The following is a 26,346-nucleotide window of genomic DNA, read 5'->3' as shown; positions in this document are numbered from 1 at the left end:
TAAATTTTTGGACTAGGTGACAGGTCATAAACTAAATGATTTACTTCTTTTAAAATATTAGATTAACTGCCTTTCATGATGCATATTTCAAACCATGTCATCAATTTCTTTTGTATGTGTGTGTTGAGTATGTGGTCATAAGATGATGAGGCATTAGGTGATGTTCTAAGACGCTGAGCAGTGCTGTAAATCAGGAAATAACGGGGAGCTGCATGTAAATGATGGTGTGCAGACCTTTAGTAAAACCAAAAGGTTCAAATGTTTGGATATTCCTGACCTGACATGTCCGGTGTGTGGCAGCCTTTAGGCTACTGAAGGGCGCAGCCTGTACTTAACCCTTACAGGTTGAGACCAGGGACATTAATGATTAATCAATTAGCTGTTAAGTGACAAATACATCAATGTTCGACCAATGCTTTCAGTTCAAAAGGTAATTTAATTTCCAATAAACTACTGATATTTGAATATGTGGGTTTTTCACTTTTGAACTGTACATATGAGAGTTTTCTGGCAGCCCTGCTTAGTGATGCACAACTCTGGGCTCTCTGGAGTCGACTCAGACTATCAACTCCTGCTGCTAATGGTTAGCCTATGTGTAGTTAGTCCCATGACAAAAAAAGGTTTAAAAGCTGTGAGCTACCGACTTCGTGTTGATTGATGTTTAAACTATACATATGACACATAGTTTAGCCCCAGTCAGGTCACATATATTCATTAACTTGGACTAATAATATGTGTAAATGTTGATTACATTGCATTACTGTCATATCTGTTATGTTATATAATGTTTATGTTTATATAAAATGCAGCTTTTGAAGTTTTTTAAAACCCAGTGATGTTTTCATGGGCTATTTCTGTGATTTTAAATGATTAATCACTGACTAATTACGGTCTGTTCCCTGCTAAGAAAACAGCACAGACCAGCATTGATGGTCACCAGCAAAATCAGCACATCTTGTGTTTTGGATGCTGGTATGCTGGTCAGCTAGCATGACCATACTAGTGTAACCAGCTAAACCAGCATCAGAGTTTTTTATGTTGAGATGTCACCAAATGATAAACAGAACAAAAATGTAAAACCCTGTCTTTTTTCGGTACAACAATAACTGGAATATTATTCATTGCATATAATAATATGCTCTGAAATATCATTCATCCACTTGTACCAATGAGCTCTGAGAAACAATTATTATTGAAATACACCATGATTTTGTTATTGCCAGTGATAATGGAGACTGTTAAGGGCTAAGGAATCATGTATTTCTGCAGATTATGCACAAATAATTATTTTTATTATATGAATTTTATATTATATAAGCAAATATGATTCTTGCTGCTACTTGGCCTAGTTCTTGAGCTGTTTCAACAACACAAACATATCATCATAAGCAGCTTATATCTAGATATTAAAGATATTAGAGGGAAAAATGATCTTATTTTAATAGATCAATATTTTCATGGAAGAAATTAAACATAATATCGGTAAATATGGGCCAACGTCTCTATTACAAACTGCTATATAAATAGCTAACATGCTGGAAATTGGTGGATTCCTCAAAATATTTCTTGAAACACATAATGACAAATCTGACATATCTTGGACTTGATGTGGCAGGATACTGCTCAAACTAAGCACTGAAGTCAATTCAAAGAAAACTGCAGGAGGCAGCTATGACCTTTACAAGTGGTTTGGGCTTCTTATAGCCAAACGCTAAGGCAGGACAAGAACCTCCAGGACTTTTACCTCTGTATTTGGAGATACTTGAGAACATAACATGACCTCTAAAGCCAGGAGTCATGGTCTCAGGAGAGATTAAATCCACTCTAGCATGTTTTTAGGGCAAGTACTTTTCTCAATCTGCGCCTCACCAGATATCCATATCAATGCCACACACTCAGGGATGTGGGATAAACAGCCACTGAGGGCTAGTGATGTCAGAGAGAGAGAGAGAGAGAGAGAGAGAGAAAAGACTGCAAAGAATAAGAAGAACAGGAGCAGAAGTAAAGCACTATTTAGAGAATAAGAAACATTTTGTGTATGGCGTTCCACAAGAAGTGATGCTCGGTCCTCTCTAAATGTGAGCATGTTGCGAGTCGCCACCATAAGTGCGACATTCCTCCTGAGAGGGCATTTCATGGCTGCATGGCTTCAACAGATGTTAGGATATCTTCAACTGCAGTGGCTGTCAAGCAGCTCTAGAGCCTCGGTCTCGTCACAACGTCTCTTGAGAACTTCAAGAAATAGCTTGAACAAACATCTTAATGTTTGGCTAACTGAGGCTAACAGTGAATGCAAGCTAGCAGCCAATGATTAGCATGATTAGCATTTACATATTGCTAAATGCTGGCCATTCATTTTATTGGTTGTCAGCAATATTAGCTTTCTTGATTAAATTATTCATTTTCTTTTGTCTTGACCTCTTTAGCACCATATACTTCTGTAAATTCCAGCAGTACCTCTGGAATGTGCTGGAACAGAGAGGCAGATAAAATATGTAGGGTAATATACTCAATCATTTGGTCATTTAATTACACATGAGATGTCAAGTGCTAGCACTAGTTTATTTTGCTTATTTTCAGAAATGTGTTTCTGCTTCAATTTCACGTGCAGCGCTACAGCCCATAAGGCGAACTGCACACAGGTGGAGAAGAGATGCTAGGCTAGGCTAAAATGTCATTACTTCCTTTATCAATTTTGAAAACCTATTTTCAAGCACAGCACAGCACTGTTTAGTTCAACTTGTCCATATGACTAATATGATGGCCCAGTTAGCTGGCTGACACATAGCTTACATAAACAGAGGAGAGAGAAAGTTATCCAATGAGAGCATGGCCAGCTGCACCCCAGGGCACCTCCAACTGCGGATGGTGGATGGTACAAATGGGGCTTGAACTCAGGTCCCAGAGGTAAAATTCGCATCTGTATTTCAGGACCAGTGCCTCAGCTGGATGAGCTACTTCACTGATGAAATATGAATCACTGATTTGAAAAAGTCAACTAGCATTCTGGATGTACATTTAGACAAGCCTGTTTACTAAAAAGATCTGCTTCCCATATTGTACCCTTTAATAATGCTGTGCTCAGATGCAGTGACAGAGTGGACTTACCTCTGCTCTACACAAAAACCTTAAGGTACAAAGTCTAGTGACCTTTCCATGTAGGGTTTAACTCACCCTCAGCCACTGTTGGGGTCATGTGTTGTAAAGTCATGGTAGCACAATGGAGTACTCAAATTAGTTTTTCTGATTTATCTAGTAATGTAAAGCATCGTCTTAATTCATGCAATTGATCACTGTGCAAAGGCTAGAGACCACCCTTCACTTATTTAATTTCCAGTCAAAATGGCCATTAAGTAAGTTATTTTTCAGAGTCTGGGAAAAAAAAACAAACAAAAACAGAAAACCAGAAAAAATATATATATTTAATAAAAATTAAACAGAAGCCATAACAACTAAATATCATTAAAAAAAATTTTTAGTATTTGTGTGTTTAGCCTTTATTGCAGCTTACAGTCTTTTCCGGATACTTGCTTTAAGTTTTAGAGAAATCTACAGGAATACACACTTCCAAAGTTCAGCCTAAGAAGTTGGTTGTATTTTCTATTTCTCACCATCAAAGTAATTCCAATTACAACATTATACTCATCAGTCTATAAAACCTTAACTCACACCTCAGATTCTGTGTTCTAGTGCTTAATTTCTTCATTTTATCTATTCCCTTTTCTCAGTAATGGCTTCTTGACAACTTCACATGGTGAGAGTGAAGCTTGATTTTCTCCTCTTTCCCTAAGATGACATTTTCAAACTTATTAACTTCTTGTAGATTTTAATATAATTCTAAGCTTTCTTTTTTAGCTCTTCTTAGATCTTAGATCTTATACCCAGTCATATTTGTGATTCAGCCGATTGCCTACTAATATCTGACATTTGTATTTTCTGAGATTTCTATGTTAGCAAATTTAATATTTGGGATGATTAAGTTTCTAATTTAGGCTCCTTGTGTCATTATTTAAATGTATTTTGTAATGAAACAGAAATATAATCATTAGTTGATTCATCAAATAATAAATGATCGACCTCTATTATTATACCACTACAGTATATACTACTATATACTACCATATTATTCTACTATTATCAAAATAAACTTTAGTCGCAGCCGTAAAAGTTTATGAACCACTTCAGGTATGAACATTTTCACACATTTAATTTTTTTTTTTTTTCTGAAAAAAACAAAACAAAACAAAAAACATCACAGTATCTATGTAAATTATGTCTGACAGATATGTGTCTGTCAACTACAAAGAACTACGTCTAAATTGAAAATGCACCTGCAGCCCAAGCGCAGCTTTTTGTTTTTCATTTTTATTTTTGGTTCTGGTAATGAGGTACTTCAACATGTTGCCTTTCTCAGTAGATGAACTGAGACTGATTTTTGGTATCAAGTTACTTTAAAGTCCAGAGAAACCTGCATTCATTATTACTTTCTAATTAGGGTAATTTCGCTCTTGTAGACAGTATTCATGTACATAGTATGCCCTGCGAATAACGTTCCAGTGTCCATTAAACTGCTGGAGTGTTTCATCAAAATGATCCTCTTTCAATGTAAAATGGGCAGTCTTAAACTTGGGTAGTGCTTATGTAAGCAGTGCATCCACTAAATATGAGACTGATGTGGCTTGCTCTGCTCACACAGCTATAACAAAAGTATGTACTCCCCTCAGCATCTCTCAGCTTGAGTCAGAGAAACTTAGCAAGTGAAAGCTAATGACCAAGTGAAAGCTAACAACCATGTGAATGAAGCTAGCCTGCATGCCTTTCTGTCTATCCATCTATCTGTCTATCCATTCCAGCAGTGCCAGCATTCCCTGGATACGCATACAGCAGTAAAGTGAATAAAACCTTCTTTTAGACATCACTACATAAAGCTGGACATTCTCAGTGAGGCTTAGACACAGCAGGATCTACAACACGACCTGTACATGTAGTGTACGTTTCACTCATTTCTCTCCGCTTCACTCGCACTTTGTTTTTAGCTCTGCATTAGAGGTGTAGCAGGCTAGAAGTGCTGGATCATGGAATATGACCATGAAGTGATAGGAGTGATTGTCAATCAAGCATCAGATAGTTCTCAGACAGTTCTCAGATCCGATCAAATCAGCAGTGTTTTTAGCATATTTATCTTGTTTTATTTTCATTCAAATTTGCTGGATGTTAACTATAACACTCAAATTTACTATCGTATAGTTATTTCTTGACATTTTACATGTGTAATGATGTGTCATGCGCGTGCGAGTTGGCTCCTTCAGGTAAACATTGGGAGCTGATTAGCATTAAAGAGCAGATTTTTTTTAAACGAATATCTTATGATGCTTTATAAGAAAATCACAGGACCCTCCTCCTGGATGTCCTTAGAACATGCAAGCTCTGACCCCTCATTATCCACAAACCTGCTGCTTGTGTCAGGTTTGTCTCTGGTTTTATTCATGGTGGTTTTTCATGTAATTCTTAGCTGTTTCCATGTGTACCTCATCGGTTCTTGTTAGTTATAGCTTTTACTTGCTCTTGTTTGTTGATGATTGGATGTGCCTTCATTTTGCCCATCTGAAATTACCAAAGAAACTACTTATCAACATGTGACTTAAAAATAATAATAACAAGCATGATGCATTTTTTTGTTAATTAGTTAATTAGAAGGTAGACTAAGGTTTTGCTGAAATTTAAATGGTAGCTAATATTGCTAATCTGTCTAATTTTGGGAACAATAAACTATCAATGCTTCTGAATAAAGAGATCTGAAAGAGCCAACCAATCGATCTAACGTACTAAAAAGAGTCAAAATGTCCATCACTAGTTCCTTTGGACTTTAACAGCAGGAATACTGTACTTTTAAAGTTACTTTTAAAAGTAACTTCACCCAGTGCAGCTCTCAGCGTATCTCCATCTTATTTTATTTTAGCTCCCATTACACCCGGCTAGTTAATCAAAGGCTGTACAACGCTGATCACCTGGATAAGTCAGGCAATGGAGTAGAGTGAAAAAGTGCACTGCCATTTGTAACAGCATTCAAGCAAACCGCCATGCATTTTCTAAATCTTGAAAATTCTTAATGCTTTTATGATGTGTTAGTCACAGTGGAAAAGTGTTATTCTTAACCACCACATACTCAGTACATTTAACTTGATTATTAACATTCGCACAAACAGTAAAACAAGAGAATGTCAGTATTCATCATATTGCCTGCAGGGAGGACAATACACTGCTTCCAAGCATAAATAACTCATAATATTTTCTGTTAATGTAAATTAGTATGTACAATTAGTATGCATTATACATTTGTTTCATCCTGTTTTTTTGTTTTACTTTCACTTCATGCAATCATTCACAAATTTAATGATTATTACCAAAATATTTTACAAAAAGACAAAAATGGACTGAAATATTTTCAGCAAACACTGCAGCAATTTACTTTAATCTATGCCTTTGAGACTGCACTGGTCGTATCTCCTATAAGTGAGAATACATTTTATTATGAAAAAGCCTTGACAATTCTGTAAGAGAACTATGAAATATTTAGAGCATCTAAAACACACCACACTTAATCAAAAGAAAACCTTGAAAGCGGTCTCCAGAGAGACATACGCTCTGTGCCTGCCATAGTCTCTGTGTTACTAGCTATTGGTTTTACTTTGTTTTCCAAGGTTATGTATGAGACCAGATAGAGAAGAGAAGAGAAGAGAAGAGAAGAGAAGAGAAGAGAAGAGAAGAGAAGGAGTACAAAAAAGAGAAAAGAAGAGAAGACAAGAGAAAGAGAGAACAGAAAAAGAAAAATAGAGAAAAGAGTAGAAAATTAAAGGAAAAGAGCACACAAGAAAAGAAAGAAGAGAAGAAAATAGAAGAAAACAAAGAAAAAGAGATTAAAATGAGAACAACAAGAAGAGAGAAGAGTAGAAATGAGAAGAGAAGGAGAAAGAGAACAAAACAAAAAGAAAAGATAAGAAGAAAAGAAAAAGAAAGGAGACAAGAACAGAATAGAAGAAAAGAGAAGGGAAAAAGAGAAGAGAAGAGAAGAATGAAATGAAAGGAGAAAAGGAGAGTAGAATATTGAAGAAAAGAAAGCAGGGGAGCACAGAAGAAAAGACAGGAGAAGAAAAGAGAAAAAAGGATAAGAAAAAAGAAGAAAGAAGACACAAATAATGTAGAACAGATGAGCAAAGAAAAGAAGATATAAGAGAATAAATGAGGAGAGAAGAAATGAGGAGAAAAGAAAAGAGAGACGAAAAAGAAAATAAAGGAAAAGAACAAGCAGTAGAGAGAAGAGAGAACAAGAGTAGAAATGAGAGAAGAGAAGAGAAGAGAAGAGAAGAGAAGAGAAGAGAGAAAGGGCGAGGCTAAAGGACAGACGCTGGGACAACAGAGTCAGAGGGAATGGAGGGTCTGCATGTTAACTGAACGCTCAGGTCCTGCTCTGGAGGCGCTTCATGCTTTGTGGTGCCATTTATGAAATTACCCATATGCCACTGCACCGAGCACAAACAGTGCACCACTGGGTGCAATCTAAGCTCACTCCACAAGTCAAGGTTAACTTCTGCATGAATAGAAAAATCACAGAGGCACCAGCTGCTATACATCAGCGATGAGTATGGCTGCAATAAGCAGGTGCTTTTTTTCCTGAGTGTTTGGCCACCGCATAATCTCATATTCCTCGCTGTTGGGCTTTTGCCTCTCATTTCTAGAACTCGGGCTCATTCACATTCTGGTACAACCTCAGTGAGAGATACCAGCAGTCAAGCCCCATCAATATTACATCTCAAACGCTGCCCACCAAACACACCTTTCCCAAACAAAGGCCAAATGTCCTCCTCTATGAAAGGAGACAATCTTTAATTGCTGGCCTAATACTTGTGCATTCGCATAATAACGACGAGCGTAGGCGGGAATAAAAGAGTAGCATTAATGCCTAATTTGATTTTCATTGTGAGTTAAAGAGTACCAGCGTCAGTATATTACAGCAGCCTCTCCGTGTTGGCTTTGATAGCCACTAGCGGTAATATGAAAGAAAATCCTATCTCAAGGCTTGTTAAATTAGCTACTCTTTCTCAAACAAATCGAAACGTGGAAGTGATGCAGTCACAATGGTATTGATCTTGACTGGCAAGCCCACACAGGGCTCAAATGAGCATTCATACAGTAGTGGATTTTCATAAAGCAAAGCCCAACTGCTTTATGGAACTGCTGCTAATATAAAGGAAAGAGCAGAGCTCATATGGATCTACATTACAACAAAGTCAATATAATATTTGGAGCCCTCAATAAAGGTCTTATTTCTTCTGCCACTCCATTTGTCTTTCTCTCTCCTACCTTTCCATAATCTCTTCATCTCCTCCCTTTTTAGCTGCAACCTGGGGGCTGGGCTCACGAAGCAGGATTTTGTTTTTCTGCTTCGCCTGCTAACGTTAGGCTTAGTTCAATGTTACTCGATTCTTTGTCTTACAATGGTGGATTACTTTTTACTGAGACACATCACCATAGTAACTTAATCGACATGCTTGAAGCAGGTTAAGTTTGGGATTTAGGCTCATCAACAGTTCTTAGACCAATCAAGGCCAAACTTCTTCGTTATTTAGCTGGTTGATGTTTCTGCCATGTTCAGAGTTGGATAACTGTAGATACTTTGCAATTGAATGCATGTTATTACACTTCCATATGCTCACAATCCCCAAAATTAGCAACTCAGTGTGCCTTACCAAAGAAATCCAGCCTATATTTATCTCTCTTCAACACTGTCATGGAGTAGCTTGACTGTATTGATATCACTCAAGACAACACCTTGTGAACTCTGCTTCTGCTGTAAAGTCAACACATACGGCAAGTATGATAGGGTAAAGTAGCATTTTGCACTAAGAGAAACTTCAGGCTACAGTAGCTAGCAGTGCAGTCTACGCCATTAACTTGGCTTACTAGCCATGGCAAAATGCCAGAAGCTGTGTCAAAACCTTGATTACGCCACAGTCACCCTGGACTATCAAACTGGACTACATTTCCTTCTCCAATTGTGATGCTCTGTAAACCTTTTCCAACCTAAAACTACCAACTGTAGTTAAGAAAGAGCACAGAACATGGATAGATCAAGCACTGCAACATTTACATAATTAGTAGTCTTATCCAGAGTGACTAAACATTTCATGCCAAATTATCGGTTGTAACTACTACCGGTAATTCCAATATTCATTCACTGATAATAATAATAATTAAATTTCCTGGTTATCTGTGAATAATATTGGCAGCACAGCAAAACATTTCCTCAATCTGCTTTACCCCTGTATCCAGCACTAGTCTATAAGCTCAATTTTCGCTATGTTTGGCTCACTTTAGTAAGGCTTTGGGAAAGTAAGTGCATGACACCAGATGTTGTGGAGCCACAAAGTGCCCTAAAGGGTGGAACAGGGAGTGCTTGGACTGCCTGAGAAGCAGTGTGCTCTACTTCCACTCGCGGACAATATGAGTGTTCCTGGACCTCCTCACCTCCCTCACCATATGGCCTGCACTGCTGCAGGAGCCCTGCCGAGCCTCACATTCCCCACTGTATCCATAGCTCTGCCGGCCTGGGGCTGCAAACACCCCTCCCATCCTTCCCTCAGCTGCGTGAGGGCCTTCTAATAGGAAATTAAAGTGAGGAGAACAGCTTTGCTGTTTGAGTAGATATGATGTCCAGCGTGGTGTTGGTTCAAATTTCTATACTGTTGGCGTCATGCCGATTTTTCAAGTTTTAGTGTATCGATTGATAACAATCAATACATGATTTTAACTTTTTATTCCCTGTTGCCAAGCAGTTTGATTTCAGTTTTTTTTATAATTCTAGATTCTGCACTTGACAGGTGTCATGTTATGAAGCTACTTATTACTTAACCAGCTAATTAGCTTAGTTTGAATTAACCCTGAAATATCTGTCTCATGAAAGACAATCACTTTTTACTGGGCTCCATTGCAACTGTTGCTGCATGCTTAACCTGCTCCAGGGCAGATTAAAGTCAGGATTTTGGATCACAAACAGCTCTTGGATCAATCAAGGCCAAGCTTCTGACCAGTCAAGCCAGGCCTGCTGACGGTGATGGACCCCTCCGGTCCTTTTCGTGGTTTGGTCTTCATGATGTTTGTCCCGTCAATCATGTGAAAACTATCTAAATCATACCATATGGAAATTGTGAATACGAACCAATTATTACTCCAGTAAGCACTAACATGGTTACAGTTGAGGCAGCATTACTTTTTAGCATTGGAAATGATTTACGTCCTAAATATTTACAGGATGAATCTTTTCTCTCCTTTGAAAAATAAGCCACTTGACTCCTACTCATGTTTCCTGCACCTGGCTGTTCGTCATAAACTTTACACTTTCATGTGCATACATACAAAAAATAATCAAAACCTGAGTTAACCCTTCAAGCAGTCCATACAGGCCCAAGGAAGACACTTTATGTCATAAAAATAAGTGAAAAAAAAACTGACTTGAAAAAACTGAATAAGAAATAAAATGTGAAATGTTTTCAAACGCTAACAATATTAAGACAAGACTTGAAACAACTGTGCATGAAGACATTTCACCTGTCCACTCACAAGCAACTGGTATTAAAAAAAAAACATCACAGAGACATTCTGCTTGATTACTGGTATAAAACAAGCGCATGTCAGCCTAATCTGCTGATATTTTGAGTTCAGTATTACATGTTGCATGTCACTGAGCCCTAATATCAACAATACACTCAAACAGAAAAAAATGCAGAAAAAGGAAAGTTTGAAAAGGATAACAAAGAAAAACAGGTCACCGCTGTGATCTCCTCATTCAGAATTTTTATTTTTATTTTTATCATTTTATCGAGTTGAATGTTAAGATCAAAAAGAGACAGAGAAATATCTTTATCTTACTTTCGTTTCCTGCCCAAAATTAAAATGAAGAGTTAAATTAAGACTGATTGCTAGGTCAATATTATTTTTATTATTATTAATAATAATTTATGTTTACTTTGTTTACTATTCTAATTTCACACACTAATTTCAATGTTTCCCCCCCTTTTACATTTTATTCTGAAAAAAATCTTAATCCGGTCCTGGTCTTAACTGGGTCTCTCTTCCTGGACACCGTACATCAGTAGAGCAGTCAGAGCTAAAACTATAAACACACAATAAATTTCTTTTCTCTTTTATAATTTTCATTTAAGCTATTTTTTGTGTTTCTGTGAAAAACAGACAATTTGTTCTTTAAGGTATTGCTAAGGTCATAATTCAAGTGAGTAAGTTTCATGTGAGCACATAAGTAAGAGAAAAACGTTTTTTTTTTCTCATATTTAGGCCTTCATGCTTTCTAGAGATAAACAAGTGGACTTAAGGTGGGAATGGTTGAGAACCTCTATCATAAACAACAAAAATAAAAACAAAAAGGAATTTAATGCCTTGTGAGACACGGTCCAGGACTTGACAGCTAACTACAGTGTATGTCATTAGCTGGGTGGTTTTATTTGGAAATAAGTGTTCAAAATATGAAAAAATAAAAAGTTTTGTTTCTGAGAGTATGATTTTAGACTGGTTAACACATTTTAGAGTTTATGATTCCTATTGAAGAGAATACAATAAAATAGAACAACAGTCCAATCAAAATAAGCTCCATCAGGATTTTAACTACTCAGAAAGCAAAGATTCATTTACTTCATTAATTTGAAACTGCAATAATGTGATATATTAGAAAATTATTGTGATATTGAATTGTGTTCTCAATACCTTTCAGCACAAAGTAGGTTACAGCTGGTGTCTAACTGCTAATACACCTAACCAATCAAAGTCTGGCCTAAAAAACCTCAAGTTTCTCAGTTGCACGGGCAACAAACCCAGTGCCCGCCAGTTCTGCTTCAGCCTCTCATTCCCTTGAATATCCGTTTCCGTCCCTGTCTTTCTATTTGTATCTCTGCCCCCCCGTATACTCCAACCACTCCAGAGAGGATTCAGTCATGTGAAGGAGAGTGAGGGCCACCACAGTATAGGCTACAGCTGCTCTATTTTTACAGCAGGATGCAGTGGGAGAGGAGTGAGGACAAGGTCGCCCCTTGCTTTAGGGAGATGGAGATTTTCTGTAATGAGATGTGGGCCCTGCTAGTGGAGCACGTTTCATCTGCGGCTATTGGAGAAGTCCAGACTTTTCCGGCTGTGTTTGATCAGGGCCCGTGTCTATGGAAATAGCAAGACTGCAAATAAACCGTATGAACAGCGGTAGGCCTCAGCAGGACGTTTCGAAATCAAAACCTGACAAAGAAAGCCGCAGGTTGTAGTTTGAATTCTGCAACGTCTTTTCTGGACCAGCCTGTGGAAGGCAAAAGCTGAGCCCACAGTGGAAAATAGGCTCTGACACTAACCAAATGCCACACAGAGAAACAGACGCGCACATCATTTCTTTTGCATCCTAAGATGAAATGGGAACAAATAACATAATCGGGCCACACATCACGGCTGAAGGGTCCTGTGCCAGTAAGTCACTAATGTTGGTGATAAAAGCCGACATGAATGTGACAAAACTGACTTAGGTTTAAAGTCCTTTTCAAAGGACAAACTCTCAGCAGGATGCACTGTTTCTCTCTCCTTTCTTTTGTGCTCCTTTTTCATTAAATGGACGGTAGGAATGGACAACAGCATTAGACGCTTATCAGTCCAATTCCAGCTTTGCATAACTGTGCAGGACATAATTAAAGAGCAAACTTGCCTTTATACATAGGGTGGACAAAATAACAGAAACAAAACATCAAACTTGATATATCTCAGTGCAACATGAGGCGAATAACAGAGTTCCAGGTCAGTTCCGAATTGCAAATGCATCTGTGGAAAAACTGCAAAGTAAGGTGTCTTCACAGCTTGCTGCTGTGCCTGATATACTCGTACCAACACAACACACACTATGATAATGTGATAATGGTCCAGCACCCAAAAATAATATTTGGTCAGTGGCAGTCTTATAGTGGTCCCTTTCTATTGATAGACAGGGTAAAACTGGGCTGCCACAGATACAGTCAGTAATTGTGAACCAACAAAGCGCACTTATATGCAGAGGCGAGTAGAGTAGCCAAAACTAGTACGCTACTGTTACTTTATTCATTCAGTTTGTGTCATAAACTACCTATTTAAACAAGAAAATACATGAATAGGAAGTCACGCATCAGTCATGCTTCATCATCACTCTGAATGAACAAACAATAGCTTTGTTTCCATCCAAAGGTTTTTTTTGACAACATTTCAATGCCTCAAAAATGCGGACTACGGAAACATAAGATGGTGGTAATATTTTATGATTGTCAACTAAAATTTTCTCCATTCAACTTGTTTTCTGACATTTGCTGATACCTGAACTTTTGACCTACAAAAAAAAACCTACAGTGGAAACTTTTTTTCAGGAAAAATAATGCATTCATGCATAAATACAGTGTTGTGACAGATTTCCCTCTGCCTTACACAAAACATAAATAAACAGAATTACCATGAAGGAGAGGTCTAGTTAGACTCTTGAGGGGATGAGAGCATTTCTAAAAGAAATGCTGCCACTTTTACTGTCTACTAATTTTCATGATTGTCTTCTAACTGTTATCTATAGTTTTTGTGATGCCTTTACAGTGAAATGGCAGAGAAAGAATGCTGTTGGTCTTTTTCTGTTGGGAGATTTTCACAATGACTGTTTCTGCTGTTTTCTTCAGTTCAATCTGAGTTGGGTGGGACTGATTTGCTGCAGGGGACAGATTTTTCGACATTGTTTGAACAAGGCAGGTGTCTTTTACATTGTGTGAAAATGTCATGATGAATGGACCAATACAAATGCCCTATTTGTACTAGAATAGTCCAATAATGTAAGCTGTAAGGGAATCAACTGGCCAGTCTATATGGGATAAAACATTTGTGCAGTTCCCAAAATTACCTCAGGTGGCCTGAATCAAAACATCATAGCCCATACGTTCACTTAAAAATGAGAATTAAACCAACCAAACAAACAAACCACAAAAACAAACTTACAGTTAATACTAGACAGAACTGCATTAGACTAAAACAGTAGGTTCATTCAACTTAACAAATGTCAACCATCAGGACAGACATCTCACTGGCCTCTGAGAGGCACCTTCAGATATTTAATTTTTTTCTCCTTAAAATTAGCCTATCACCAAAAATACTGTAGATTATGGTAGTCCTGTGTTGATCGTGAAGTCTTTTAAAGCGAGTCTATTACCATGATTTGTTATTACATTAAGAAGAGGTTAATCTAAAAGTAAATAGGTAAAACTAAAAGGCAGACAAAAGAGAGACAGTGGCAGGTGAGCTACTATACACCACAAACACACCACAGAACTATACCAGCTCCTCTGTATCCCTGTCTCTACAGAAACTGTATACTGTGGGTTTCACAAAGAAGGGATTTATGGCAGAGCTGTATTCAAGGCCAACACACAAAGAAGGATAATCTATTGTAAAGAGCACAAAACCCGTAGCCCTCAGTAGTGGAAAAAAAGGTAATACGGTCTGATGAGTCATGTCTTACACTCTGTAATCATCAAATCACTGCACCTTTAACAAGAAAGTAGATTTGCTTCATTCCTTAAAAGAACTGGAGGATTTTTTCCTTTATCATTGGCCCCATGTCCTGCAGTTAAAGACCTAAATGATGCCATTCCAAATGAATTTGTACAGAAGGCTCTATTTATAAGGTACTTCAAACTGTGGCGTCTGCCACAGGTGTTGGTTTTGTTGGTTCAAGTTGTGTTTATGTGTTGACTGTGATTTATTGTCTTGGGCTGTGGGTTAGTTAGTGTGGGTTTGTGAGTCTACCATAGATAGAAGTATGGCTAAAAGTGACCATCCCTGCTATTATTACTGTTTCCCAGTGGCCTCTTCTGCTTTGTTCAATAAAAGAGCATTTCCTTGAACAGAAACAATGGCATCCTCTGGTTCATCTTCACTGAGGATGCCAAATATTAATCTACCCTTTGGTGTTTACACTTTATAGCAAGCAAAGAAAGAAATGACAGAAATAGATATGGACAGCAATTATAAGTATCAGTGCCAAATTTCTATAAATGCTTCTCTGATCAATAATCATTTGTTAGAAGGTCGATTACTGGACTGTCTAACGCTGTACAGATGCAAGAGTTACATGAAAGAAAGCAAAATGTTCATGAGTTACTCAAGTAAAACTTATAGAAGTCCAGTTAAATGAGAAAGGAGGCCAACCTACTCAGTGTTGGTTCTTTTTTCTTGCTAACATACTCAATCGGAGAAGCGTTTTTTTTTCTCTCACCAAGTAATTTTACACCATCAATTTGACTTCATTCCATTTCAGAGTGGGGAATAATGACCAAACCTTTTGTTCAGTACAATGTTGTATGATTACAGTACAAAGTGAATGGCACATAACTGAATAACAGTGATTGAGGGACAATGGTTCTATATTTATTTATTTTTTTATTTCCCAGATATAAATAGTCTGAATTGAGCAGAATGAAGGCCTTTATTGGATTGTGGCCAACTGTAAGAGTGGCAGAAACTTTTTCAGTGCAGAAAAGACAAATGTGGGGAAAGTGAATGACAAACTAATTCATAGAATTCATGAAAGTTTATGGGGTTTTTTTTAACTAGGCTGATGGAGGAAATCAACTGCATTATCATTGATTACAACCATCTGTTGTTTTAGCCAAGTCTAGCATGCGCCTCCTTTTTCATTAGCTTCTCTCTCATTCAAACTGCTTCGCATTTGCTCGCCTCTATCTCTTGCCTGTTTTCCTGATACAGACCACAGCTACACATGTTCCTCTCAAAATATTTAAGGCAGAAGTTATCAAAAATAGATTGATTTTCTCAACAGCTGCAAATGAAAACTTCGCAGTGACTGGAAATCGTGGCAATCGGATTCACAAACGAGCACTAACGGATTACACGCGGATAAAATTTAATCACAGTGTCATTTGTTTTAGAGTTTCAATTAGTCAGAGTGAAGGCAGGAGTTATGCACCAGCATTTTTTCAGCAGATCTGAAGTGAACAGTCCTTATGGAAAAAAGTGACTGGGACTCAGAGAACAGCTTAACAAATCATGGAACATTTCCTTATTTTTTTGAAAATAAAAGTCTGATACACTATGTAAACCTGAAATGTAAAGTATGGTTCATAAATACATTTTGGCAACACTTCACTGTAAAGCAGTGTTCATAAGGCTACCTGACACCTACTTAAGCTCATCATGACAACTGACTTAAACCTATATAAACATTTTAAAAGGCGTGTTCCAATAGGCATTCTCTGTTGTACAGCTGCTTCTGTCAACATTGATGTCAAGTCATGTGACATTGGCTGCTTCTGGGGGGGGTGACACAGTGTGTTATAACAAATGGCTTTGTAGGTTACAGGCAGATTTACTCACATTTTGTGCTGTTGTCTAGCACTAAAATGTGGCTGTCGCAATTTACTAAAAAGGAGCAACGGCTCTTAGTGCCTATAATAAGATGAAGGGATGATCGCTGCTCTCCTTCCCTCATGGCACGCGCATTTATAGCAGTTTCCCTCACAAGGTGCAAAATACTGGGAGGAGATTATTATAATGAAGCGCCAACTCCAATTTACCAAGCCTGACAGTACATACTGTACATACTTAACGCCTGAAAAAAGCTTCTTTTTGGTGCTAATGTGTTTGACGTTGTTGTTGCTGAGAGACAGAGAAAGAAGGGAGTTAATCAACACACATTTATTTATTTTCAACTTTGACAAAAAAAAATTGTGAACACCTGCACTTGTCATGCTATTCTTAATATAATTAAGGAAATAAAAAACTGAACCAAATGGTTTTCTGTCAGGTATGAGATAGAGACTGGATGCAAATGCAGAAAGGTTTTAATGATAGCCAAATGGCCAATAAAGCCAATAAAGAATTAAAGCCAGCAAACAGTACCGAAACAAGGAGCAGACAGCGTTTAAAAAAAAAAGTCCAGGGTCAATAAAATGTGGAAAAGGAAAAAGGCAAAAAAAAACCCTCAGAAACTCAGCTGGGTAGCAAGAGACTTCACAACCTGGGGAGGCGTGGAGAGGGTTTTTAAAGGGGAGAGTGAAATGATCTTCAGGTGTGAAAGGGAGTGAGAAGGAGGATGGGCAGAGTTGGTGATCAATAGGCCAATGAAGCCGAGCGCTGGAGAGTGGAAGGAGGCGAAGCCTTGGATGTGACAAAACTGGTATTTCCTAAACAAGTGTGTAGGGGTGGACAATATGACGATATATTATATGTAATCTTTTTTGTTATCGTGACACACTATCTGTTCTTTTTTCCCCATAGTTGTGGATATAACTGTAAATGTTTCGTTACAAAGGGATCAAAATTCATCTTGTTTAGAAGACTTTAGTGCAGCACAACATGTGAAATGATTGTATTTTGTGGTTCAGGGTAGCAGTTTTTAAGTGTGACACTGCTAGCATATGTTGTCTGTGTGGCAAAGTATTGCGTATCATGACAATATCTTTATGTATTATGATATACAATTGTTTTGAAATGGCTCAACCCTAACTGTGGCTATATTTTACACTCACCAATGTGTCTTAAGAGCAGGCTTTGTCTAAATAATGACTCAACCATTTTCATTCCAAACTATTGTGATACTCGTTGGCTCTGCGGTCCCTGCATTACTAACACTACTCATTACTGTGTTACTTTGTTCAAGCTGTGTCTTCTGTTACAGAAATGTCACAGTCATTGTTTGATGCACTATACAGAGCTAAGACGATGCGCTCACCATAAGGTCATTATAACAGTTCCCAATCAAGCAGGAAGCTTGAGAGATTTAACAATATCACACAAATTTTAAATGCACTCAGCATACAGCTCAAGTTTAGAAATCACCTACAAAAAGACCTAAAATTCTTGCAATCGAGCCTCTAACTATGCCTGTTCATTAAGGACGAGTCCTTTCCTGGCTGCTTCTTTTATACCCAAGTATGATTACATCACCTCTTTTAAAATGTTTTCTGAACATTTATCAGTGTTCCTAGACTAATATTACCCCTGTCCCAACTTTTTGTAGGCATCAATTTCAGTGTAAATTTGATGTGTGAATTTGATGAGATAAAACATTGAATTTCTTGTCTTTAAACTTTTATTTAAGCATAGGTCAAAGGTTAAAAAAACACTGCTTTCTGTTTTTATGTGCATTCTACCTACTGTCTGACCTTTTTTTTAAATTAAAATTTCTAAATCCAGCCCCTCGTGTATATCTGAGTGACATAAATAGTGATGATGTAACATAGCTTACATTTGATTTGGCAAGCTCTGCCATATTATCAGCATTATGTCACTGTGACAAACACTGAGCTAAAAGTCTGTGTCATTTCACCCCAGAAAGCGTCATGATACAACCTAATGTCAGAAAAAGTTAAGTTAAAGTATAGATGTTATGCCAAATGGCAAATATGACATTTATGACAAATGATGCCCATTGGAGTGTTTTCTAGGTGTTTATGTATGTCATTATGTCAGCCATTATGAAGGTGTCATGTAACCTTAAGAGCTGCCTTACAGTAAACTACATTTTTCACAAATAACTACATTATGTCTGCATATCACACATGCTGAAACATGTCCTGTTTCTTGCTGTCAGGAAGCAAATGTGTCACTTACAACTGAAAGCTTATTTTTTTCTGACATCCCTGAAGATTTCAGTCCAAACTTAACAGTTTGTTTCCTGCATTTCAGCCCAAAATGCTTTTTGAAATACATGATACAGGGTAATCAAAACAGAAGCCAATTATATGCAGTCATATGCAACAGACGTGGGCAAATGGCATGTTTTGTTGATTTTCTGAAGTGAAAATAAGTTAACACATTCTCTAGAGAACAAAACAAAACACAAAAGCTGGCCTGAACAAAAGTTATGGCACATTTTATATTTCACTTTTTTCCACAATGATAAACTCAGCAAATAGACAGAAATTATGCACTAAAATTTGCAGAAAAATGCCATGTTTATGTTTGGTCCATATAGAGGATGTGTTAACTTACTTATTTTGTCTGCTCTGTTTAGTGTATTGTATGTTATACATATGTGTACTCACCAAGACAAAGTTCCTGTATGCGTAACACACTCGGCAAAACAGTGATTCTAATTCTGATTTCTTGTAATTTGACTGGTTGTTCAGACTTTTGCAAGTGTATCAGTCGTAAAGACACAGTAAGAAACATGCCTGCTCAAATTCCACTATTTTTTATAAATTCATGGCTTATTCAATTGTAGAGATGTAAACAAAGATGTTCAGATTGTTTTGATGTGAAATAGAAATAAATTTCCGTGAGGAAGCTTTTAGAGGCATTAAACTCTTCGGTCATCTGGTTCCCCATCACCACCACTGTGAACAATTCTGACTATTCTGTCAGTTTCTTTAGACTATTAAAAAAGATGTTTCTTCAAGAAAATGGTTCTATATAGAACCATGAACACTCAAAGAACCCTCTGCATGATTAAAGGTTCTTTGCATAATGAAAGGGTTCTTTGGATTGATGGAGAATGTGCTGTAAATGGTTCTATAGAGAACCTTTTTAAAAATGGTACTATATACCACCCAAAAGGGTTCTTCTATTGTTAGGATGCCAAACTTGTAATAATAGAAGAGCCCTTTTGGATGCCACATAGAATCATTTTCAAAAAGGTTCTATATGGAACCATTTTCTTTACTAAACAACTCTTGAAGAACCATCTTTTTTTAGAGTGCAGAATAGAGCACTTCACAAGAAACCACTCTGACCCACTTTATTTACATCTTAATGATTTAATTATGCAGAGCTCTTGAAAAATCAGTGAAATTCTTCTTTAATTCTAAGGGATAACAAAAAATGGTCATGTAGACTTAAAATCACACAAACATTGTAAGTGGACTCATTAAAATACTTGAAAGACGTAGAATATGGGCTCTTTAAGATGGTTGAGTGCACTGTGCCTCACCTTGCCTGACGTACTCCTCTGTCTCATGGTGTACGAGCTCAGCCACACAGCCCCCGTAGCGCAGCCGTCCTGCATCCTGCTCATAGGCTTTGAGCGTCTCGCTGGAGCTGTAGGATTTCTGGGTGGCTACGCAGCACTCGTCTGTGTCCAGCGAGGATGTGGCATAGTGCTGCTCCTTCCTGCACCTGCCCCGTGTCAGAGAGCGGTGACGCCTCTCCTTCATGTCCATCACGGCGGGGAGCCAAACAGCTCAGTGGAATGCCAGTTGTATTGATCACCTGGAAGAACAGAGGAGCAGAAAGAAAACACAGTCAGTGCAGAAGACTTAAAACAATGATTCAGTTACACTTTTGCTCTTACTCCATATTTAGACCGTCAGCTAACAAGTAGCGAAAGCGTCAGTCATCCTATTAGCATGTTGCTTAAAAAGGCCTTTATTCTTAAATTAATATACACTTCGCTTAAACCGCATCAAGTTACTAAGTTATCTCAAATAGACTTGCTAATGTGTTTTACGACACTGTATAACATAATATTATCTACTAAAACGGACAAAAGTGTTGGCAAAAAAAGTGTCAGGCTTTAGGATAGCTATTGTTCCTAGCTAATGTACTCTTGTAAATTGTTGCTGTCAAAACAAAATCTCAATTTATGTCATGTAATTTAATATTTATTTATTTATTTTTCACAGAACATGGAAATGCCAGGTGTCCTTCACATTATGTGAACATTTCACGATTAGCGGACCAAACGAAATGCTCCAAAAGTACTTGGATTAACTTCCCTTTAACTTCCATTCAAAGTTAAGAATATTTTTTTCCCTTTCCTTTAAAGTTACCATATGAGGAAACTAATTTGGCTCGAAATTATAATTAAAATATGCATTAGGTGGAGCTATTTTGCAATATTTAAATCATAGTTATACAGCATTAAAAGCATTCTGCAGTAGCTGCCTGTAAATGAAGCAAATACAGCAGTGCAAACAGTGAGTTAACAGGTTTAGATGAAGCTTTGCAGCTATCTGTAATGCAAATTGATGGGGGTCATTACACAATAAAAACATCCTCTAAACATCATCATCCAAACACAAACAGAACCTGCTGACTGCAGATCAAGCCCAGACCGAGACACAGCAGCAGGGGGGAGGAGAGCTGAGGCACACTCACAATTTTATTATCACCCACAGAGAGGGAGAAGGAGGGAGGGAGAGAGGGAGAGAGCGAGAGAGAAAGAGAGATGGCCATCCGCCCTCTTTGACACCCTCCTACTCTGCATCTGTGGCTTGGTGTTGAGTCATCACCAGCAACGCTTATCAAAAATTTGGTCTTTGGCTGAGCACACAAAATCCACTCGCAGTCCACGAACAGCATTCAGTCAAACACTGTATGTCTTACATGTTGGTGGTTTATGAAAAACTGATTATGGTGAATTTATTGCATGACATTACATATCTTTTTTTTTTGTTTTTTGGTAGGCCAAAGTGCTGTTTGTTGTGGGCTGAGAGGCAAAAAGACAAAATAATTGCAAAATAAATATAAATAAACAATGTACATTTCAAAAAGCTATAAAACATAGAACATTATGCTATTTTATTACTAAAATACTTAAAAAAAAACAAGTGTCATGTATAGTATAAAAATATAGACCATCCATCTGTTTCTCTGCATACTTTGTTAGCCCCCTTTTACCCTGTTCTTCAGTGGTCAGGACCCCCATGGACCCTCACAGAGCAGGTACTATTTGGGTGGTGGATCAGTCTCAGCACTGCAGTAACACTGACGTGGTGGCGGTGTGTTAGTGTGTGTTGCACTGGTCTGAGTGGATCAGACACAACAGTGCTACTGGAGTTTTTAAACACTGTGTCCACTCACTGTCCATTCTATTTGACACACCTACTTTGTCAGTCCACCTTGTAGTCAGAGACGATAGCTCATCTGCTGCTGCACAGCTTGTGTTGGTCATCCTCTAGTCCTTAATCAGTGGTCACAGGATGCTGTTCGCTGGATATTTCTGGTTGGTGGACTATTCTCAGTCCAGCAGTGACACTGAGGTGTTTAAAAACTCCAGCAGCACTGCTGTGTCTGATCCACCAGCGCAACACACACTAACACACCACCACCACGTCAGTGTTACTGCAGTGCTGAGACTGATCCACCACCCAAATAGTACCTGCTCTGTGAGGGTCCATGGGGGTCCTGACCACTGAAGAACAGGGTAAAAGGGGGCTAACAAAGTATGCAGAGAAACAGAGGGACTACAGTCTGTAACTGTAGAACTACAAAGTGCACCTATATAGTAAGTGGAGCTGATAAAACGGACAATGAACGTAGAAACAAGGAGGTGGTCATAATGTTATGCCTGATCAGTGTATGTTCAATAGGTACTCTTACTGAATAAGGCGTTGGGGCTAGGGTAACTTTCTGGCAGGCCAAATCAAAAGGCCTCATCAGCCAACTTTGGCCAGCCCTGCCCTATACTTTACTTTCTGTATGTGTATGTGTATTGCACGGTATTGTGTATCTGTTTGTCCTGTTATGAACTCTGTGTGTATTACGTTTTGTGTTGTTGGCAAATATGTATTATACAATCATCAGTTAAGGCTATCAATTTTGATTGTTGTCACAATAACTGTGAGCAATCCTGTCTCTGAGCACCAGTTGATAAATAACAGCTAACTAACGCTGCAGCTAACTGTTACTAATTTTTACCTACATTAGATACATTAGACAACTTATAAGATAACATTTGCAGTTCTGATCGGATTCTGAAGAAGAGTGTAACAGCAGGCCGACATCAAAGTCTGAACCTGTTGTTACCTCTTCAAGAAACCTTTTCAGTCAGCAGCTATGACAGAGGAGCAACTAAATAAAGTGGAATTTACCAGAAATAAACAGAATACAATTCGGCAAACAGGATGGGCAGTCAACTGGCTGGAGTACAATGACATTCATCTGACAAATACTCGAAAAGCTGAGCTGAACCTGATACTGCAACAGTTTTATGGTCTTATAGCATCAGTAGTTTACTTGGAGTTTACTGCGCGCAGGTCTCAATAGGTATGTTAAATAACCCCACTCGTTCCTGTGAACTACTTTAGTGGCGGAAGGAATTGCTAATATTAAAACATATTTTATACAGTGTTTGGGATTCTTTGCTTTACCCTTTATTTTGCAGAACTGTTGTACAAAAGCTATAGAACACTGTCTGTCTACCTAATTATCTATCTATCTGCTGATTTAGACTTATTGTGTAAATATGCAAATGGGAAGCAAAGACAAACCATCTTTTATGGAGTACAATTTATTTTCTCTGCCGTTTGACAATTTGCATGTTGATAATGCACATTTTCCATTTTTCTCCCTTCTCAATGTAGTCTTTGCCAATTCCACCAGCTAGCTAGGTCTCCTCCATCACACCATGCTAAAGAGTTAGGAGGAAGAAGGCCAGCACGTTTCCTCAGAGACATGAGAAGCACCACCACATCTTTTCAAACTGCTGCTGCTATAAAATCATTGGACAGCTCAACACGTTTGGAGAGAACGCTAATTGTCAATTCTGTTACGTTAGCTAACAGACGCCTCCACTGGCAGACAACATGTGAGCGATGGGGGCGATGGAGACCCCTCCCATTAAGATAATGTGTATTTTAAATTCTCCCAGCAGTTTTTCTTACAGTAAAGAGAGTCTGATGCACTCATCTATTTACATACATTTAAATTTACAAGTTTGTTTTTTAATACGTTATTTAAAAAGTTTCCCAGTTTACATGTTTCCAAAAAGGTATTTTTTGAAAAAACATGGTTTGTTATTGTTTTGTCCATTTTTATTTTTTTATGTTTGTTTGGCCTTTACTCAGTTAAACTTTTTTTTTTTTAGTTGTATCTCCAACAGTTAGGACTTCCCCAATACGATACCACCAGTGCTAGGAGGGCGAAGGCTGGCACAGGTTTCCTCCAAGGCCTGTGCGAACTGCCGCTCGCGCAACGTCATTGGACAATCAAAAGGCACCTGTAGGAAAGTGCCAGCCACTAGATCTGTTGACTAGCATTGCACTGGTTAATGGGGGAGAGGGAGGGGCCATCCTACCCACCCAGAGAGCAAGGCTAATTAACCTTTTAACTGCAGCCCCACATTTACCTGAAACGGCACACCCAAAGTTAAAGGAGTACCATTCCCACGTACTTTGGAGTATGATCTCAGTCTCAAGTTTTTTTTTTCCAATAGTAAGAGTTTATATTCATCTGACTCACAGATCACTAAACTGATCTCTGACTCTTGTCGTGTTATCAAGACAACCTGTTTTGGATTATGATGTGGATAGCACCAAGGCTTTGAAGGTATGAACCCAAAGATTTCTTAGTGTTTGCTCATTTGTTGCTTATGTTTCAAATGAGATGACCGTTACTGCTGTGATTAGCAGATCATAAAATGGTTTGTGGGACTCGAATCCTGAGACTTCAAGCTTATTAACAGTACACTGCATCATCATATTGCTGAAAGATTAGATGCATAAAAATGATCTACAAAAAACCTGAGAAAGAACGCTTCGACAGTGTGCCGGTACCGGTACAGTGATCTACAAAAGGTTAAAATAACTGACAAACGACTGGATTATTAATATAATCGACCGTGACAGCCCTAGTCTCACACAGTGAAAGGAAGAGGGTGGTGCTAGTGGCCGCCTTGTTCGGCTGAGCTGAAAATATCTTTGTAGTGCTTTAAGTGTTTGCTTAGGACACAGATGTCTGCGTTCAGTTAAACACTCAATCAGCAGTATTCAGTCGCTAAAGAACCGATCTATTATTCGTGCTTGATATTTACCAGCATCAAACAAAGGCTAATCAATGTGCAACCAAGGCAGTGAAAAGCAGCACTGTAATTGCACTGAGCGAACAGACATCAGGCTCTGCCCAGTCAATACTCTCAATGAGGACTCAGACATGTTTACATAGGGGGAGGCACTTCAGTGATGTTCATTGATTGGCAATTGATATTTACATAAATAAATGCTACAGTTGCACATGGAACATGCTAACGAAGCAAACTATTTATGCTTCACAACAATAAGCAGGCAAGATATGTTCACTCTGAATCTGCGGTCAGTTGAGGAACAGTGGCCTGGACCCTGTGCCAGATAAAGCAAAACACAGAACCTGTTAAAGGTCTGGACACATATGATTGATTGTATGTTTGTTGTGATCGAAAAGACATTTCAAGCTAAAGGCAAATGCAAATGCTTAAACTTTGTTTCTAAGGGAATTGTAGATGATAATACTGATATTTTTTTTTTGTACCACACCATAAATTGTATTTATTTATTTTGCTTTAACTTTTTGCTTTTAACTTTATGGAAAAGCTACAAAAAAACACTTATTGTTGTAAAATGTATTATTTTATTATTGAATAATTTGTTATTATTATTATTGCAAAATTTAGTTTTTCAAAAGGAGATCAACCTGAGTTACAGAGAACTGAGTTATACTGTTTTAGCCTGCAACAAGGTGCTGGCACTGTTTGAATGCAGAGGTGATGTCCGGTGCAGGGGAGCAGAGTAAACAAAGTCTTTTTAACCATGATTTGTAATTCTGATTAGCACTGAATTGATTTGTAGAGTGTCATACTGTGGCACTTCGCAGTTGGCCTACTTCATCCTAAAAAATGGAAATAGTACATTTTTCAAAGTTTTTTTGTTGGTATTTTCACTTTTTCGACTAAAAACCTTTCAGAGTCTGAAATTTTGGTGCCTAAACTGTCGGATGAATCCTATTTATCTCTGTAAAGCAACGTTGAGATTTGAAAAGGTGCTATATAAATAAAACGTATTAATGTTTTATTTATTTATTAAGGGATATAATAGGGAGTTTATCCCCTCTTTGCTGCAGTAACAGCCTCTACTCTTCTGGGAAGACTTTACACTAGATGTTGGAACATTGCTGTGGGGATCTGATTGCAGCCACAAGAACGTTAGTGAGGTCAGGTACTGATATTGGATGATTAGTTCACACTGGATCACACTGGAACACCACTTCAACTAATCTCAATCATATTTCACTCCGGAGAACGCAGCTCATTGGGCATGGTGACCTTGGGCTCATGTGTGGCTGCTCTTGAGTGTCCTATTTTATCGTCAATGCTTTTCTAGGGAGATTGTAAGCTGTGTGATCAGCAACAGATGCACCTTAGTAAATTCACTAATCAGAAGTGGTGTCTGGATATTTTTGGATAAATAGTGTATGTCATTTTGTAGTTTTTTTATATTCTTATTATTATTCTATAGGGTGGAAATTTTGTCTACGAGTAGGTGTGTCCAAAATTTTGAGTGCTGCTGTGTGTCACAGAAAAACTAAAATACT

General features: G+C 38.0%; 1 protein-coding gene across 1 annotated transcript in view; it reads right to left on the bottom strand.

The window, feature by feature from the left end:
• The window catches only part of LOC118820565 (teneurin-2), a 113,308-nt gene that overhangs the window by 13,747 nt on the left and 73,215 nt on the right, over positions 1-26,346 (bottom strand). The window contains exons 2-3 of the mRNA XM_036588925.1: positions 19,994-20,271; positions 13,390-13,396 (exon numbers count right to left, since the gene is read on the bottom strand). Of these exons, the coding sequence (XP_036444818.1) occupies positions 13,390-13,396; positions 19,994-20,222 (236 nt within the window). The 5' untranslated portion in view covers positions 20,223-20,271. The remainder of the gene's footprint in view (positions 1-13,389; positions 13,397-19,993; positions 20,272-26,346) is intronic.

This window comes from Colossoma macropomum, unplaced genomic scaffold (genome assembly GCF_904425465.1).
Source record: "Colossoma macropomum unplaced genomic scaffold, Colossoma_macropomum, whole genome shotgun sequence".
Classification (NCBI taxonomy): domain Eukaryota; kingdom Metazoa; phylum Chordata; class Actinopteri; order Characiformes; family Serrasalmidae; genus Colossoma; species Colossoma macropomum.
The sequence above is the reverse complement of the archived record's forward strand: the minus strand, read 5'-3'. Positions and strand labels throughout refer to the sequence as shown.